The sequence below is a fragment of the Pipistrellus hanaki genome (genome assembly GCF_964339955.1).
Source record: "Pipistrellus hanaki genome assembly, chromosome: 13".
In the NCBI taxonomy this organism is placed as follows: Eukaryota; Metazoa; Chordata; class Mammalia; order Chiroptera; family Vespertilionidae; genus Pipistrellus; species Pipistrellus hanaki.
The window spans coordinates 46,738,377-46,757,791 of NC_140515.1; the positions used below are offsets into that span (position 1 = coordinate 46,738,377).

Consider the following 19,415-nt stretch of genomic DNA (forward strand, 5'->3'; position numbering starts at 1 on the left):
TATATATATATATATATATATATATATATATATATATATATATTTGATTCTGGAGAGAAAGGGAGAGGGAGAGAGAGATAGAAACATCGATGAGAGAGATTCACTGATTGGCTGCTTCCTCTGCCTGCCCTTGTCCCCTGCCACGCCCGCACCCCGCACCCCCCCCCCCACCCGCTACCCACCCCCAAATCAGGGCTTTGGGTAAAAATTTAAACTCATGTGCCTTCTCTGCCTCTCCAGGTTTATGTCCTTCCTCTACCACACTCCCATCGCCTCCCAATTCCTTGAGCCTTTTCCCATGAAGAATAACCCTTCTAGCACTGCTCTCTCGCTTAACCCAATGAATTTTTCACAAGAACTGTTCTCCCTAAACCTTCATGGAATCAGGGTGGTTCTTTCAGTCTGTCCATTCTCTCTTCATTTGTTGCAGTTCTCTCTGTCTTTCAGCTACTATTTTAAATATAACTTCTTCCAGTTTACACCCAGTATACACACCTGGCTTTGCATCTCACCTTCCCTACAGCCAGGTTATGGGGTGGGAGGAGGGAGGAGAGGCACTATTCTATATTCTCATTTGCTATGTATTTCCCCATTGAAACAATTATGTCACTATTTATGGGCATATTAAAATGCCTGTCTCCCTAGCTAATTATTAATCTCTACTAATTTCTTCTCGTGGTTGTAGTCCCAGCCTCTATACAAGACCTGGCCCATTGTAGGCCCTCATTAAGTAAGTGTAATGAATGAATGGATAGATGAATCATTTGGAACATCCACTGTGTGTTAGATATGGTTCTAGTTGCAGAGGTAAGAAGATCATTAACTCCTGCCCTAGCATCTCTCATGGTCTAGCATTGAAATTCCCCTTTAACCAGATAAACTAGCCTACCTCTTGATGTGAAGCTATTAAATGACTTGTAAGGATCATTTTCCATTTATCTTATTGTCGTTTTTATAGGCTAATTTCATTTGAGGGAATCAGCCTATTCCAGTCTCAGCCACTATGGGACTGTGGGAGTGTCCTCCAGGGATGTTCTATGTGACTTTAACTTCCAAACACTCCAGCAGGAGCAATTTTGTGCTTGGGCTCATTGACTGTGCACTGAGCCAGGAATTAGCTGTAAGGTGACTTTTGGTGTGGAAAAGAAAAATAAGTGTTAGAATCAATTACTCAAATATAAAGAAATTAGCCTCTGCTAGGTTGATTTTTTTTTCTATTTCGGTGGGAAGGGGGGAAGGAGAAAAGGAAGGTAGAGTGGAAGTGAAGGTGGGAGGAAAAGAGAGTAAAGGGAAAGAAAAAGGAAAAAGAGGAAGGAAAGAATGAAGAGTTTCATAAATTCTAATACAAAAATTTTGTGTTTATGTTATTTTTTAAAAGTAGCATTTCATTTCAATAATAATTTTTGTACCATTAAGTGAGTATGATTAACTCTGTTAAATGCTTTATTCATTTATTTAAACCTGATGCCAGTTTTATGAGATAGGTTCTATTATTAGTCCAACCTTACAGAAAAGGAAACTGAGACTCAGGAAAGTCAGATAGGAATAACACATTTGTCCTGTGTGTATCACCTTTACTACTCACACAGAACATTTCACTTGTGACACCTTTGGTCACCTGTATGGAGGTTTTTTCCCAGATCCAGCAATTCTGTGACACTAGCTAGGTGTCTTACAGTATGACTCAGTTCTGACACTTCTACCTGGAGACAGCATCAGATCCCACATGTTAAGGGCTCAGTCTTACAAGATTGCCTCTTCTCCCCCATAAACACACACGCGCGCACACACACACACACACACACACACACACACACACACCAGATGCCAATGTCATATCCAGACTGTCACCTAGGCTTCTGACAGAATGGCTTTACATTAGAGGTTCCCACCACCCCCTCCTTGGGTTCAATTAATTTACTAGAGCAGCTCACTTTCTAGATTGCTGATTTATTGTAAAAGTACGTGCTAAAGGGCAGAGGTGAACACCCATATGAAAGAGATGTGTAGAGCAAGGCCCGTGGGAAGGGGTGCAGAGCTTCCATGCTCTCTCCAGGATCTTCTACATGTTCACATGTAGAAGATCCTGGAGAGATCTTCTTTTCACTCTCCATTTATACCAGAACTCTCCCACTGTTGGACAGAACATTGGGTTCATCCACTTTGCTGGTCCAGATTGCAGGTAGTGTTTCTAACCTAGCAACAGATCTAGCGATAGTCTACGCATCCTAGGACTAGGTAAGGACACACAGGCACAGAACGAGTGGGTGAATTTTTACCACCAGGCTATTATGGATGCATTCCTATTTGCCCCAATTATACCAGATGGGGCTAAGGTGCATCCTGCTCCATCAGACCTTTAGGGATTCTGAAATAAGGGTTTAAAAACACAGTGCCAGTCTCTTGCTTGGGAATCATCCCTGTTTCCATCAGGGGTGGTTGTTGCCCTGGTCCCGTGAACACTGTCAAATAGGGGACAAATAAAAGTTGAGGTGATGTGGGAAAGAAATAAAAAAGCATAGTCATTATATGAGCACTCTTTCCTCTCAGAAAGACTTGCGTAGTCATACCAGTGTCATAAAGGTATGGAACATTACCAATATTGTAACACTGGGAGAGAGCAGAATCCCTGGCTTTGAATTACCTGATCCTTTCCCAGATAAGTATATAAAAGCAACTGAGAGAATGTGAAATTTTCTCTCCATTCACATTCATGCCAGAAACCCTCTTTCCAATCTCCAAAGTACTATAAGTCATTGTATAGTTGGTACCTCACAGTGGACCCAGCTCCTTTTTACTAGTTTCTAATAGAGGTTCCTAGACACCAAGTGGCAGTTTCCCGTGTCTGGGAGAGAGCATCTGACCAGACAGAGTGGGTCTGGGGACGTCCTGGTCCAATCCAATACTAGGGAGTGGGGGAGTCACCTGGTATTGCCTGGCTGGTCTAAAGCTAGCTTCAGGAGGAGCTGGGAGAGCATCAGGTGGCTGGCAAGAGCCCTAAAACCATGTCTGCAGAGCATACAGAATGTTTCACAACATTCTCCTTTTTGAAGTTTTGAGGCTAGACAGTAATAGTAGATGTAAATGCAAAAAAAACCACCATGGTTTATGATTATTTTATAAAAGGGCCTCTTATAGAAAAGCTCACACAGATGATTTATATTTACAACTCATGAGAAAAGCAATGCTGAAAAAATAAGACATTCCAATGTCAGGGCAGTAACAATAACCATATTGAAAAAGCCTCCTTCTCCTCAGAGAAGCGTATGTGCAGAGCCAAGCGAGAGATGCATCTCTGAGGAATGTCATAGAAGATAACAGGTCACTCAGGAAAGATTTGTTTCTATTCCTCTGGAAGATGTGTGTAAGGACGCAGACATGCCTCCCCATTTCCTTGTGCAGATTCCTTCATTTCCAGTGTCATGATTTAGATCTGTTTAAAAGGATTTATTTGAAAGAAGTTTCTTATACCAGAAGATCAGTCTCTCTCTCTCCCGATTCCCTCTCAGGCCTTTGTGAAGGAACAAAGTCACCACTTGTCCTGCAAGAGAGGTTGGTGTGGGTTTTACTGTCCATTCAGGCTCTGTTTGCAACTGGTTCTAAGTGAAATCTTTAGAAACCACACAGCAAGAATCCTTTGCTTGGGGCACAGGGTGGGGAGGGAACTCTGCAAAACCTATCGAAACCCTGAGAGCTTTTGGGTAGAAACTGTACTTTTCAGACTTCCTCGTGGGCAGTAAGGGAAATAAACACACACAGGAAGTCATTTAGCCTCTCAGTGAACTTCATGTTGACATGTGCTTACTGAAAAGTTCATTGTGGGGACTTAAGAGAAATGCATGTGTGTATGTGTGTGCATGTGCTTAGGTATGCATGTACATGTCTGCGCACACATGTATATGTGTATGTAAACATTTTTTAATTCTCCCCTATCACAATATTTGTGAGGTGATGCTAAAAATAAAAATGATGAGGGCAAAAGGGAATAACAAAGAAATAAGATGTGATACTATTACAACACTATATTTTTAGGAGTAGAAGCTAATTTGTTATATTTCTAATAAACTATTTATTGATCTGTTGATTAGTCTTTCTTATGTATACTTTGTAGTGTGTTGCACTAACTAATTGATCCAGAATGGCATTGTGTATGTGCAATGTTTGGTTCACACTTTTTGCCTTTACTTATATGGTTCTTACTTTAGAACAACTGTAAAACCTTCAATTGTGGATCATGAATCTCTAATATCACCTGGAAATGCTGATTTAAGAGCCTAAGGAGAAGAACAGCAAGTACAGTTTATGGGTGAAAATGAAGGTCCATGGACACAGAGAAACCATTTGGTTGTTAGGAAGAGAAATCCACTCCAATGAACAAAGGCAAAGGGGAAATCCCTGGAAGGGTTCACAGGATTCCTGTGCAATACGTGGCAGGTCTTCTGGGAACCCAAAAGCATTCTGTTTCTCTCTCCATCTGCACCACATTCTCTCTCAACTCTCCTTTCTCTATATGTCTGCTCCTTTCCCTTTGCTTAGTCAATGGTTATTTAATTGCAATTTATACTCCACATCACCTAAGCAGGAAGGAAGGATTTAGTATTTGGATGCAGGAATATAGTATGGAACTCAGGGTCAGGAAGTGCAGCCAGCTGTTGCAAGAGACTGGAGCCAAAGACTATAAAAGTCATCCAGAACTGAAACGTTCTTTCTATTTCCTTCAAGTAAGAATATCTCTTGTCTCTGTTACTGTCTTTACTTCCTTTTTCTTGCCCCCCCCCCCCCCCCCACACACACACACTCTTCCCTGGCCTCTTCCCAGATGAGCTTTGTTTCTACATTCATGCAGCCAAACCTCAGTTCTTCCCTTATACCATTTCTTAGTTCAAGTGTCCAATGGAGATTTATGAGTCATGGAATGGCAATTCCATATTTTCAGGGAAATCTCTGATTGGCCCAGGTTGGGTCAGTTGACTACCTGGTGACTCAGCTTGGGAGATCTCCTGGAATAACCAGGTCTATATAGGCATATGCTGTGTTCAGCAGGAGCTGTGGGAAAATTAGCTGGGCTATTAAAACACATTTACCACAGTAGTTATTACAGGAGTCTCTGCTCTGTTAGTATATGCAGCATATTCCATATATTTCAATAGTATTTATTACAATGGATATAAAGTCTCCTTAAGACTAACTTCAGCAGTATTTTTAGGTTACCATTGGAATATACTTAAAATAATATCAGTATAAATGTATTGGTTGTATGTCTAGAATCATCTTGCAATTCCTTCCTACAGAGGAGGATTCATTGGGCAGCTTTTAAAGGAAACAAATGTGGGCAGTTTGTGTTGGCTATGGTGTCATCACTAATAATTGAACTTGAGTTAATTTTAGTGCATTATCATGCAATAACAATATTGCCAACAGGGAAATATGTTATTGTTCCCTAACAGTGGCTGGTGCTCATGTCTGCATCTCGTAACAATTTTGTGCTCTTTTGGATCCTTGACATTATATTTACTAGAGGCCCAGTGCACAAATTCATGCATAGGTGGGGTCCCTAGGCCTGGCCAGTGATTAGGGATGATTCGGGCCAGGTTAATTGAGGTTAGGCTGACAAGGGCTAAGCAGATTGAGGTCTGCCAGCTAAGAGGAGGAACGTGAGAGGTTGGCTGCTGGCCCCAAGGAGGGAGCCTGCCCTTGACATCCATGAGAAAGGGGCCTCATCTGCTGCCACCCACTCCTGTTTCCCGTCCCAGCCCAGGGCCAGAAGGCCCTTGTGGAGTTGGGAGAGGATGTCATGGTTGCCGGGCCAGGCATGGAAGGAAAGATGCCAGCTGCCGCTGCCACCGTGGGTGCCCTGCCACCATGCATTTCCCTGCCTCTCCCCCTCCTCCTTCCCTCACTGCTGCACTGCCCAGTGTCTGCCCCCTAGTGGTCAGCAAGCATCATAGTGACCGGTCAACCAGTTGTTCTAGTCATTCCGGTCATAAACGTCACTTAGGCTTTTATATATAGAGATATTAGTGTATTCCTATAATGATCTTTCTTACTATCTCTTTCGGAGTGAAGTATGTGGTTCATCCCTAAGACTTATTCTTTGGAGAAGATACATTGTTAATCATGTAATCAACCTTTGTTCTACATATGTTGAATGTGTAATTCTTAGCTCTATGTCTTTACTAGCTGTGTATCCTTAGACAAGATTCCTAAACTCTATGTGTCCCTGTTTCTTTAGTAAAATATGGATAACAACACCTATGCCATTGACTTGTGTGGAAGATTCAGAGACAATGCATGAAAGACACATAGCAGGAAGCTGCCTATCAACATTGCTATTATGATTATGATCTTTATATCCATTCTCAGAGAGGTGGAGAGGTGGTTGTAGTAGCTGCCTCCAGTTACCACATCACATTCCCCCAACACCATCTCTGGCTCAGCTGATTTCAACTGCAACTACCATGGACAGTTCTTGTTCATCAAGCACTTACAGTATCCTACCTGAACTTACCTAATATGTCTTCCTACTTTCTTCCCCAGGGCCGCCTCTGATGCCAAGAGAGTTCATTCTCCCATGTCTGCACATAGATTGTAAATGCTACCTGTGATCATTTCCTAGACTCCAACCCTTACCCAGTGAGAGACAGAAGTCAGTCCACAAATACTCCAACCCCCCATCTTTCAGTGGACAATTTAGATAACATTGTGAAAACTCAGCAGAGTCCACTGCTTTTTACCTTATTCCATAGATACCAATAACACATTAATATTGATTTTTCCTCACTTTCTGATCCACTTTGGCTGTTCCTCCCCTCCTGATTTTTGTAATTATTCCTGCCTATTCCTCCTCCTTAACACTCAAACCAGCCTTTTTCTTAACATCTGTTCATTCTTCCTTCATTTCCTTACTGATAAAATGCAGATAATAGTAGTAACTTACTTGTAAACTTGTTATGAGTAATACTTAAGTTATCCCAGTGCAAATATAAAACACTTAGGACCATCAGTGTCTGATAAGTAGTAAGTTGCATGTGAGTCTCAATATCTCCTTATAGACTTATTTAGTTGTGTATAGAAATCTTAGCATTAGGTGTGCCCTTCCTAATCATTGCATCCACTTCCCTTAGTGCAGCTTTGTTCTGTCCCTCCCTTTAGCTTCCTTTTGTTTGCTAGTGCTGAAGAGTAGAGAGAGTAGCAAGTGTTCCATAGAGCTTTGTAATTTCTGGAAGTGTGTGACAGGGTACATGCTGTGTGCTGTGCTCCATTTTTTCTTGCTCCAACAGTCATGCCCCCAGATCTGTTGGCAGACACCAGATGATGCTGCCAGTTCTTGCTTATTCAGAGGCTCTTTATCCAGACTCTTTGCTCTTCTCTCTGGCTGCCTGCTGTTTGGCCCTTAGATACTCCCTGGCATTGCTCTCAGAGGGCATGCCAAGGAGGGAAAAGATGGCAGAACTCAGATTAGCCAATTATGGGATCTAAAAAATTAGGATTTTTGGTTCCTTAGGCTTCGGTTTCTCAGCCATCTCTATCTTGAGAGGAAAATTTCAGAATGATCCTTGTGCAATTGCAATATAGTTTTCTTTGACTGAGAAATAATTAAGACTTAGTCAAATGCACAGAACTCACACATTCAGTTTGATGAGTTTTGGCAAATGTATGCATTCATGTAATGACCACCAAAAATAAGATGATTGCCATCACCCTAGAATAGTGGTCGGCAAACTGCAGCTCTTTGGCCCCATGAGTGTGGCTCTTCCACAAAATACCATGGCCTGGGCAAGTGCATTTGAAGAAGTGGCATTAGAAGAAGTTTAATATTTTTTAAAAATTGTCTCTCAAAATAAATTTCAATCTTTGTACTGTTAATATTTGGTTCTGTTGACTAATGAGTTTGCCAACCACTGCCATATAAGATTACCTTATTTCCCTTTCTAATCAATTCCTCTCAACTCCCCCAGAAAACACATTTTGATTTCTATTACTGTAGGTGTTTTCCTCATCTTAAACTTCATATAAATGAACTCACCCATATCTACTCTTCTATTCCTGATTTTCTTCTATTTAGCACAATCTTGAGATATAGTCATGTAATTGTATGTATTAGAAGTTTGTTCTATTTTATCACTGAGTAGTATTCCATTACATGAATGTGCTCTAATATTTTTAATGCATTATCTTGTTGACAGAGATATGAGTAAGTTCTGATTTAGGACTAATATTAATAAGGCTACTAAGCATATTCTTAAAATGTATTTTTGAATAAATATATTTTCTTTTAGGTAAATAAGTGCAAGTGGAATTGCTGTGTCATAGGTGGAAGTATATTTAATTTTATAAGACTTGGTAGCAAGATCCATACCATTTTACCCTGCCAAGGACTGCGAATGAGAGTTGAGATCCTCAGTAAACTCTTCAACATTTAGTATTGTCAGTCTTCAGTCTTAGCCATTCTTGTGGGTATGAACTGGTACCTTATTGTAGCTTTATTTTATATTTCCTTGAGGATTAATGATTTTGAGCACCTTTTCACTGTGCTTATCAACTATCCCAATATATTCTTTTGTCTTTGCAAGTTTTTAATGGTAGAAAAGTGAAACCAATTTGACCTTGCGCTTTCAATTATGCAAAAGGAAAATGCAAATAGCTAAGGTTCTATGGCAGGTACAAAGAAATTCAGGAACTCATCCATTTAGTAGCACATGCTATCAATGCTTTGCCCATACTTCTTGGTACTTACTTGCCTAGAGCATGTCAACAATCTCCTGGGACTCTCCATGTGAGGACTTTCTTTTTGCCTATGGTGAGTAGGCCAGCAGTGCCTGGGAATTAATGCTCCCAGGAGCAGCTCACAGCCAATGATGCATGGGAATCAGAGGTTAAATACCCTTACTTTCTTTCACTTTGAATAGAATAACTCAGAAGCATGTTCTACACTGACTCTGAGTCCCCCAAAGGAATTGAGCCTTGGTTCTCCAAGTAATAATTTATTCAGTGAAGCAAACTTATTGACTGATTCTAACTCTGTCACATTTCCTATTCTCCAACTGATTTTTCTCTAGGATCACTTCCAAAATGAACCACTTGTACTCAAGTTCTTGCATTGTGATCCCTTCTGGAAAACACAGCTGTGATGCCTGTCCCCAAAGAAGTGTGGTGGGACATAATAATGGTTGTGTGAGACTAATTAAGACATTGATGAGTTATACTGATGAAGTTATGGCATTGATTTCCTCAGTAGCTGCACAGATGATGAAAGGATCCGATGAATATGGCAGAAAATCAGTAATGTCCATGCCTAGCAGAAGCCAAAGTCCCTGTGGGCTGGAGGCTGAGCATTGAAAAAGGTTTTCTATGAAAGCTAGGGATGTTTTAGTGGGAACTGAGAGGAGAGGAGGACATTTTAGGAAGTAGATGGTTTATGACAATGGCATGGGCATGCATGAAATACTTGGATTAGCAATCTCCCCGGGGCTTGAGGTTATATGGGAAGGAACCAAAAGTAAGCCTTGCAATGTATGTGAGGATCACATTAAAAATATTCAAGTGAAAGACTAGGAAGTTTAGACTTTTCCTCATAGATAGCAGGGAGACACTGAACATTCTTTAGCAGGGAGTAACATAATACAATCAGCTTTCTGGAAAAACTAAGGTAGTGTAATTGTGGAGAATCAATCAAAGCTTAACATAGAAAGTAGGTTTTTAAAAATATATTTTATTGACATTTAGACTGAAAGATAGGAAGTGGGAGGCTACTAAGCATATTCTTAAAAAAGAGAAACATTAATGAGAGAGAAACAAAATCATTCTGCTGCCTCCTGCAAACTCCCAACTGGGGATTGAGTCCCCAACCTGGGCATGTGTTCTGAGCAGGAATTGAACTGGTGACCTGTGGGTTCCTAGGTTGATGCTCAACTGCTGAGCCATGCTGGCAGGTAGAAATTAGTTTTAATGACTGATTGAAATGATAAAATCCTAAAAATGCATAGTGGTAGCGGGAATGGAAAAGATAGCATCAATTCAAGAACTATTGAAAAGATTCAATAGAATTTGGTGACACTGATAATGGAAAGTTGATCAGATAAATGAGTCCAAGTAATTCTAAAGCTTCTAGGAACTTGTTTTCAAAATATTGTCAGAAATACCATAAATAAAGAAATTAAGATGAAATGAAATCTTAGAGTGAAGCAATTAATGCATCTAATTTTACACACAGAAATTAAACTTTGGTTCCCTTTTTGACAGTTAGCAGTTATACATCCATATCCAGCAGATATTTTAAGATTTGGGACTGGTATTTAGGAGAGAGTTTGTTAAAGTATATCTGAGAGTCATATTCTTCAAGGTAATACTTAAAGCTTTGGTCCTGAATAAGATTACAAAGGAAGAAAGTGATAAGAGTGAAGAACACAGAACTGAGGAATAAGCCCTAGCAAAAGACACCATTTAGGGAGAACAAAAGAAAGATAAGCAATAAGGTGGGAGAAGAACATGCAGTTGGAAGTGTCATGGAGTAAAAAGGGAAAGATGATAGCATATTGGAGGATAAACACAGTTAATGCCTTCAAATGTGGGGGATGATAGTGATCTTGACCTCATTAGACTCAGCCTATTGGAAGAGCAGAATTTACATATATAGGGAAGAAAGCAAAACAACACAATCACATGCTAAGGTGTTTAAACTGCACTGGGAAAGCTATGTGAGAGCAGAAAGGCAAGGGTCAGCATAAACCAGAGGCAACAGGAATGAGATGAGGTAAGAGATGTGACTTGAGCATGAGCTTTGTGGACAAAAAGGGAGAAAAAAGAATTTCCATGAAGAAGACCACCATGAATAAAATCATTGAGGGGAGACTGAAGCTATTTCGGAACATAAACTAAGAGATTCAGGTACTTACCAACTTACTTATGCATATACTGCCTGCTATCCCAAGAAATTCAAGGTTCCTGGGCCAATGTAAAAATAAAGAATCTAACCATGTCTAGTTTCGAAGGAGCTACCTATACAATCAACTGAGCAAGTGGGAGTGAGAAGTGACCAGAAACCAATACACTTTTGGAGCCAAAAATGGTTGTATGGGTGGACTTATTTAGTCTTTGAAGTGACTGTGTATGTGGTACAAATAATAGGGTGAATAGGGTATTTTAAAAAAAATACAAATACTAAGCTTCCATACTTGGAACCAAGATATCTTAGTGTTATAGAAGTCCATTATAGCTTCTCCAGCACAGGTTTGTCTTAGGCAGGCATGCAGTAGTATGTACCTTGGTTTTGCTGTACCCGTACATCCCATTGAACTGTTGAACATTTGGAGAACACACATAGTTTGTGTGATAATGGGGATGAGAGTAGCAACAGATACCAAATAAATGTATTTACCTTAACAAAGCTGTGTTCTCCAGTTTTTGGGGTGAAAGCTTTTAAGTAGTTTAACAGTAAATTGCTGATTTAAATTTTCTTTTCACCTTCCAAAATTTTGAGGACATTATGAGAGAAAATACCCTGCCTGGTGCCTTTGAATTGCTGAGGCCTTGCTTCCTTTAGTAACCCCAAGATGCCCAAACCTTTCTTCATAAGAGTTGTTTCTCGAAGTATCTAATGGTATCAGAATCTAGCCCAGTGGGGAATACAATCTCGGATAAAAGTTTCTTCCCCACTGGGTTTCCTGAATATAATGGCAATGAGATTAGCACATTTCCCCAATGATTGAGTTGGCATGGGTCCATACATTTATAAATAGAATTTATTGTGAAAGTTACTATGCTACATGGGTAAGTAGCTATTGCAATTTGATGATAGAAATTGGTCTCTGAAAAGAAACTATTATATGCCTTATATGCCATGGCATCTGAGGGGAAAAAATGAACAGGAGATACAAGTGAGTTTTGTTTTTAGTTCATTCCACTCTATGTACAATTATGTACAAGAAGATATATTTAACGTTTGGAAAATTGATTTATAGTTTCATATTCCTCTGTTTGTAATTACATTGGCAGGGCCAGTTGGGGGTAAATGGCAATTTCAAATCCTTCATCATTTTGCTGTCTTTTGTAGTGAAAGGGCAACATGTTGGAGTATGTCCAGATTTCTGCTGCTCTCTCCCTTAGGACAGCAATAGACTCATGGAACTTGAAGACCAGTTAGTGTCAGGAACCAACCTATGCCTCAGTCCAACTATCATAACGTGATCTTTGTTTACTGCATTCTGATGAGGCTTATAGTGAACTTCTAAGGTGAATACTGTGGTGAAAGGAAATTTATGTAACTTCAAATATCACTGCTGCCCAACCGGCATGTCTTCTTAGTTGAGCATTGACCTATGAACCAGGAGGTCACGTTTTGATTCCCAGTCAGGGAATATGCCTGGGTTGTGTGCTCAGTCTCCAGTGGGGGATGTACAGGAGGCAGCCTATCAATGATTATATCTCATCATTGATATTTCTATCACTCTCTTCCTCTCTCTTACTCTCTGAGATAAATAAAAAATATCTTAAAAATATATATCACTGTTGCTGTCACCTCTAAAACATACTTCATTTCTGAAGAATGGAGTTGCATGTTCAACCAGAAAAAAAAGAAGAAAAAACCTCTTTTCAATAATATCAATAGTGCTTTGTGATCCAGTCCAAATTCTAATAGTGAGAAAGCACTTTTATCTTAGTCAGAACAACATGTCATGTCTCCTCTTAAGAGATCAGCCATTTCCTTTAACCAGCTGAGTTCTATGCTATGATCATACAAGGAAATGTGTGCTTGTGTGTGTGTGTGTGTGTGTGTGTGTGTGTGTGTGTGTGTGCCTGTCTGTCTGACTTGGGTTCAATACATTGCTGTCTTTACATTGCATTTCTTTTTTCTTGATAGTCCAGCTCCACAGTGAGAGCCTATCAAACGAGTAAGTCAAGACTGACCATGAGCCCTGGCTTCAGCTCCCAGTGGAACAGCAGCCAACCAGCCTGGAGTACATACTCCTTTCCAAGAGCAAGCTTGCACTACCAGTCCCATGCCAGCTATACCTACTGTACTGGACACCCTGCTGTAAGTACCCTGTTGTCAGTATTTAGAAAAGTGAATGCTTTATTTTGGTACATTTTGAATCCAGAATTGGTATCGCTTTATTAATTGGACCTCTTTTCCAAAGCAACATTATGCTGCTCTTGAGTAACAGAGGTAAGCAATGGAGAGTGTCTTACATGCTTACATGGCATATGTTTGGATGATCTGTGTTAAAAATTGATGTTTCATTTAAAATTATCTTAAGGTGAAATACATTGACAGAATTTTCAGAATGATAGTGTGGTGGCTGAAAGTATGTGTGTCTTTGGTTTTATTTTCTGTTGTCCTCTGGGCTGTTTCATATGAATTTAGTTGTTGCTTTTTCACTGAGAATGAGTTTTGATGCCTTTCAAAATAGAATAGAGTAGTCCATGGAGCCTGTATGTCCCAAAATTCATCAATGACTTTGTTGCTATAGTTAAACAGGTACTAACATACACATGTAAATTCATCAGTAGAATATTGTCCAGGTCCTGCTACCAAGAACTCTGGGGTTGTTGGCATAAATGACTCAAAGGGCAAGAGAAATTAACCTTTAATGGGGAGAAATAAACACATGGAATTTGAGAACCTTTTATCATAAGCTACTTGTTTCTGCCTTCATCTTTTTTGGTGTCCCAGTAAAATTACAAAGATTTTTTTTTATTGTAAATTACATTTGCATACTTGACAAAAAATCATAATGAATGTTGATATGAAGACCTATGTTTACTCTGAAAAATCCAAACACAAAACTCCTGGGTAATGAATGAGAGACCTTTGAAAGTAAGTCACGTATGCTTATCGTAGTACCTCCTCACACCATCAGTTACTGCAGACATGGGTTCTTCAGCCATTTACAAGGCCCCCATGGATTTCTGCACTTTGATTATTCTGTTTGCATTCAAAGATTATGGGACTATAACGTGTTCCAGCTTCTAAATTGAGGAGGAAATGTGTTTCCAATATCATGTCATAAAAACACTTAAAAGAAGACTCAAGGAATCCACTCAAAATGTAAATTAGCACAATTCTGTTTAAAGGTGATTTGGAAATAACTGTCAAAATTTAAATTGCACATACCTTTGACTCAGTAATTAAACCTTTGGCATCTAATTGGACATGGACAAGGATTTATGCACAAAGACGGTGTTAGTAACTTTTTTGAAACTATTTAGAACAAGAACCCAAATAACCCTTATTTATTTTGATTTGTCCTTTCTTCCAACTACAATAATTTATAAAGCATTAGGCATTTTTATATTCCAACATTTTTCTTGGTGGAGAAGGCACAGGAGTGAACAAAATCAAGTCTTGCACTCATGGAGCTTCTATTCTAAGGTGGTGAAACCCTGGTAATTATATAAATGAAAATATGAATAAATAAAAGGACAAAGCAACAGAAAAGTATGTAGTCATGTTAAATGTTATGCAAAGACTCAAAATGGTTGAAATGATAGAGAGTGACTGGGTGACTATTGAAGTTGTATGATCAGCCAAGTCCTCACTTAGGAGGCCAGGTTTTATCTGAATGATAAAGAGAAATAACATACAAAGTTCAGGAAGAAGAACATTCCAAGAAGAGGAAACAGTGAGACAGACCAGATATAGGAATGAGCCTAAATGTTCATCACAAAGAGAAAAAGCCAGTGTACCTGGAGCTTAGCTGAGAAAGAACAGAGAGATACAGTCAGAAGGAAAGTCAGAGGCCAGAGTATGTAGTACTTTATAATCTTGAATAAGGGATTTGTATTTTATTTAGGTACTAGAGGCCTGTTGCATGAAGATTTGTGCAATAGGTTTTCCTTCCGCTTGCTGCAGGCACCAGTTTTCTTCCAGCACCCGGGACCCAGGCCTTTGCTCTGGTGACTGCCTTCCATCTTGGCTCCTACCAGAGCCTTCAGTCTTCGATCCAGCCAGAGTGCCACTCCTGTAGCTCCCTCTGCCACCTACCTTTCCCCTCATAGCAGGCGTCCCGCCCCTCCCAGCTACTTCACGCCTGCATGCATGTTGCCCAGAGGCCTGGAGCAGGTGGAGGACAGGGCCACTTTCATCTGTGTTAAGTTAATTTGCATACTCACTCCTGATTGGCTGGTGGACATCTTGAAGTGATGGTCAATTTGTATATTTCTCTTTTATTAGTGTAGATGATGGAAAACCATTGGAAGGTTTTAAGCAAGAAAATTATAGAACTCACTCTGGCTTCTTAAATTTCTGGTGGAGGAACAAGAAGGAAGTTAGGGAATAAAGTTAGGAGAATATTACATGCACATACACACACATGCATGTATGTGTGTATATCTGCATATAATAGACTGAAGTTCTGTAGTAAGAAGAAGATTTCTTTTTGTATATCCGTTCGTATGTTTGATGTTCAAAATATATGCATCTTTTTTCATTATAATAAAGAAGTAAGTTGCATATACTTTGAATAAAATTTTCTGAGGTAACTAGTTCCATTACTAAAATGTTTCTGACCTTTTCTTCAGTCTTTATTTGTCAAGCTAGTCATGACAAATATAATTTATTGAAATATTTCAGTTCGCATTCTTACAGGCCTCAAGGTCATCTAAAAGTAACTGATATTTATGGAACACATTTTCCAAACTCTGTTCTAAACAACTTTATGTGTATTTTCTACCTTGGGTTGGGATTCCATGATGTGGAGAGCCAACTTAAATTGTATATAGATTTTCAACTGAGTAGGAAGTTGAGGCCTCTGATCCCCAAGTTGTGGAAGGGTCAAATATAGATGATATATTCACCATAGGCCTAGGAGGTAGTTACTGTTATTGTCATTTTAAAGATTAGTAAAATGAAGCTCAGACAAATTAAGTATCTTGCCCAATATTATAGCCACTAATGGGGCCTGAATTCAAATGGTTTTTGTCTCCAATGAGTGTTGGTATCTATTGTATTATATTGCTCCTTACCACTGAGCAATTGCTCCAAACACTGAGTCCCTGTGTTTTTATCTACATGTTGAGGACAATGATTGTACCCCAGGTAGAATTATTTGTAATCATTTCATTCAAATGTTCATGTTACTCCTTAGAGAAGTACTTTTATTTATAAGAGACTTGCTTCAGGTCTGGGGATAGGAATGAATAATAGAGTCTATCCTGTCTTAAAAACCACTGGAATAATTACAGGATGTCTAGTCAATTTTTATAACTTAAAATCTAAAAGCTGTTACTTCCTTTTGTCATACCATTGAGAGTGAATTGAGTCAAGTGTGAAAGTAGAAAGAAACAATGGGAAAAATCTATAAGAAATAGTCATGGGTGTTGTACTTTTGATTTCAAGGATATTCTAAGGATCAATTTGAAACTTACTTGGCATTCTTCCATATTTCAACATTTAAACATTTCTTTCAGATTTTCCTCCCATGCCTGATCAGATGGCAATAAACTTTTGACTCCAAGATTAGTGCTCATTTAAGTTTCCTACCACCTTGTAAAAGGAATGATACTATCTGAAAATAGGCCAGAGGTTCAGTATAGGGAGATTTTGAGAGCTGGTTTAACATGACAATATCTCAAAAGGGTGATTACCTCATAATTATTAGTGGGATCTATATGGAAAGCCAATTACTAGAGAAATATTTTGGGCTCCAAAATGTAAGAGTAGATTCCGTAGTTGCCATGCAGTGTAAAATCCACAAAGGTTTTATGGTTAAAACCACAGAAATGGAATTCCTGTCTGAATAGATTGCCAGTGACTTTCTTGAGTCATATAATTTAGTAGCTTCTAATGAAACTATAAATGGTCTGACAGTCTTGTGAAACTCTGGCCCTTTTCTCTAAGTGATTAGTTTGATTGAAGATTTCCAGCTCTTTATTTTCTTATGGATGTCAGCCTATGTGAAGTTTGTGTAAGCAGTACATGTGACGCAAGCGGCTTCCTTTGGCTTCCATTTCCCTGGTACTGAGGAATCCAGATACCCCATGAATGTCTGGTTAGTGAACTTGAAATTGGTAGCATATAGAAATCTCAGCATACAATGATGCCTCTCACTGACCAAGTAAGGATTTCTCAGAACCCTGTTGTACAACAATGTATTAGTTTCCTGTGGCTGCTGTAACAAATTCCCATAAGCTAGGGGGCTTAACACAACACACATTTGTTTGTTTCTCACTGTTTTGGAGGTTAGAATCTGAAATTGAGGTGTTGGTAGGGCCACACGCTATCGAGAAAATGTGTTTCTTGCTTTTTCCAGCTTCTAGAGCTGCCTTCTTTGCAAACCATCACTCCTGGGCCCTCTTTTGTCTTCAAGGCCAGAAGCACAGCATCTTCTTTCCTGAAGACAGGTGATTACATTTAAAGACCCACCCAAATAAGCCAGGATAACCTCCCAATGTAAAGATCCTTAGCTTGATGATATCTGCAAAGTCCCTTTGGCCATTTTAGCACAGTATGCCTCTGTGCCCCACAAATGCCCATTGGAAAACAGCTTGTGCCAACCACAGGATCCAGAGATTAGGTTCTGGACATCTGGAAGAACTATTGTTCCGCCTACATACAACAATCATAACATCCAGTGACTCAGTGGCTAACTTTTGAGCCATTAGGTAATTATTTAGGACTTTGTGAAACTGGTGAAACTTCCTAAGGAAGGAGATAAGGTGAAATGGGTTTTTTGAATGATAGAAAACCAAAATGGATACCTACAGCAATGATTTATTTAAAGGCACACATGAATTAATTATTAAAATCCTGTGGCACACACAAAAATATATGGTGTGTGCCAGTCTGACAAAAATATGTATAATTTTGATTCTTTTGCACCAGCTGGCTATTGTAGTGTTGGCTGTTGTCATTTTTTAATTTGATAGACTTAGAGAAAAGAGGTCAGTGCCCATGACTAAATAGGTATTACATGTTTTAAAGATTATTGTAGCACACAGGTTGAAAATCACTGCTCTATGGCAATTCAGAATTATTGAAATTCATTAATATAAGTTTGATTTTTCTGAAACACATTTTTCCACTCCTGAAATGAAAGAACTATCACCCTGATAATCATTCTAATACATATCTTTATTTTTTTATATTTTTATTGATTTTTTACAGAGAGGAAGAGACAGGGAGAGTCAGAAACACTGATGAGAGAGAATCATTGATCAGTTGCCTCTTGCACACCCCCTACTGGGGACACGCCAGCAACCAAGGTACATGCCCCTGATTGGAATGGAACCTGGACCTTTCAGTCCACAGGCCTACACTCTATCCACTGAGCCAAACTGGTTTAAGCCATTCTAATACATATCTTAAAAAAGTAAAGTTATTCAAACTCTCCTCATATTTAATCACAGGCTCTAGTAAATGAAGGAACAAGGTCCAGGAATCAAAGGCAGCCTCTTCAACGTGGGGTATAAAATGGCAAAAAGTAATATTCAAGTACTATAGTAATATAGCTGATAATGTAAGTCAAATATTAAATATACCATACATTTTACCATTTAAGGAAGTTAATATCATGTTAATTTCTTACCTAATCATATTTTTATAGCACATTTCACTCATGAAATCATTCTAATGATTTCCAAATACTATATTGACTAGTGCACTGGTTTTGGTCTTTCATTTTATACTTTCAGCAGCAGCTGAACGATAACCTTGCTAGCTTCATGACTTGACGTGGGGAACTACATTAAATATCCACAACTTCCTGTGAATTTATAGTCATTTAGTGACTGGGGATTTGAGTTAATCCTAAGAGAATGGGGTTTGCTGGACTGCCCAATAGCTCTGCTATCCTTATACCTTCTCACTTGTGCCTTTTTATGTTATCATTTGAGTGACAGAGTGACCGTAGAGAGATGGACTGAGGAAGAGAGGAAGTGGGGGAGGATGAACAGTCGATGAGGATTATCTGATCCTCACTGCTGAGGCCAGGACCCTGTGTATTATTTGCTCTTTCTCTGATGAGGAAGCACAATGTGCCTCTTGCCCCATGGATGCTCATTGGGAGACACCAGGTAGAGCCCAGTTCATACAGAAGACAAAATCAAAATGGCTAAAGAAGAGAAGAGATTTTAAAAATAATAATACAAAAAGAGAAAAGATAAAGAATATAGAGAGTAATGAGAGCCCTGACTGGTGTGGCTCAGCCTGTGGACTCAAGGGTTTCAAGGTCGATTCCGGTCAAGGGCATGTGCTTTGGTAGCAGGCACCTTCCCAGTGAGGGGAGTGTGGGAGGCAGCTAATCGATCTTTCTCTCCTATCAATGTTTCTAACTCTTTATCCCTCTTACTTCCTCTCTGTAAAAAAAAAATCAATAAAATATATATATATATATTTTAAAAAGTAATGGGAGTATGTGCAGAGGTTGATGCTGCCTAGAGGTAGTGGAGGCTTTTGCTGCTAAGGCCCCATCTCTCCT

The 19,415-nt window shown here is 39.2% G+C and overlaps 1 protein-coding gene across 1 annotated transcript in view; it reads left to right on the forward strand.

Annotated features, from left to right (window-relative positions):
* LOC311631460 (uncharacterized protein) overlaps positions 1–13,160 on the forward strand; it is a gene marked incomplete at its 3' end in the record, with an annotated part of 458,866 nt that extends 445,706 nt beyond the window's left edge. Inside the window, exons 4-5 of the mRNA XM_084901579.1 lie at positions 12,860–13,033; positions 13,137–13,160. Of these exons, the coding sequence (XP_084757705.1) occupies positions 12,860–13,033; positions 13,137–13,160 (198 nt within the window). The remainder of the gene's footprint in view (positions 1–12,859; positions 13,034–13,136) is intronic.
* Positions 13,161–19,415: the final 6,255 nt, after the last annotated feature.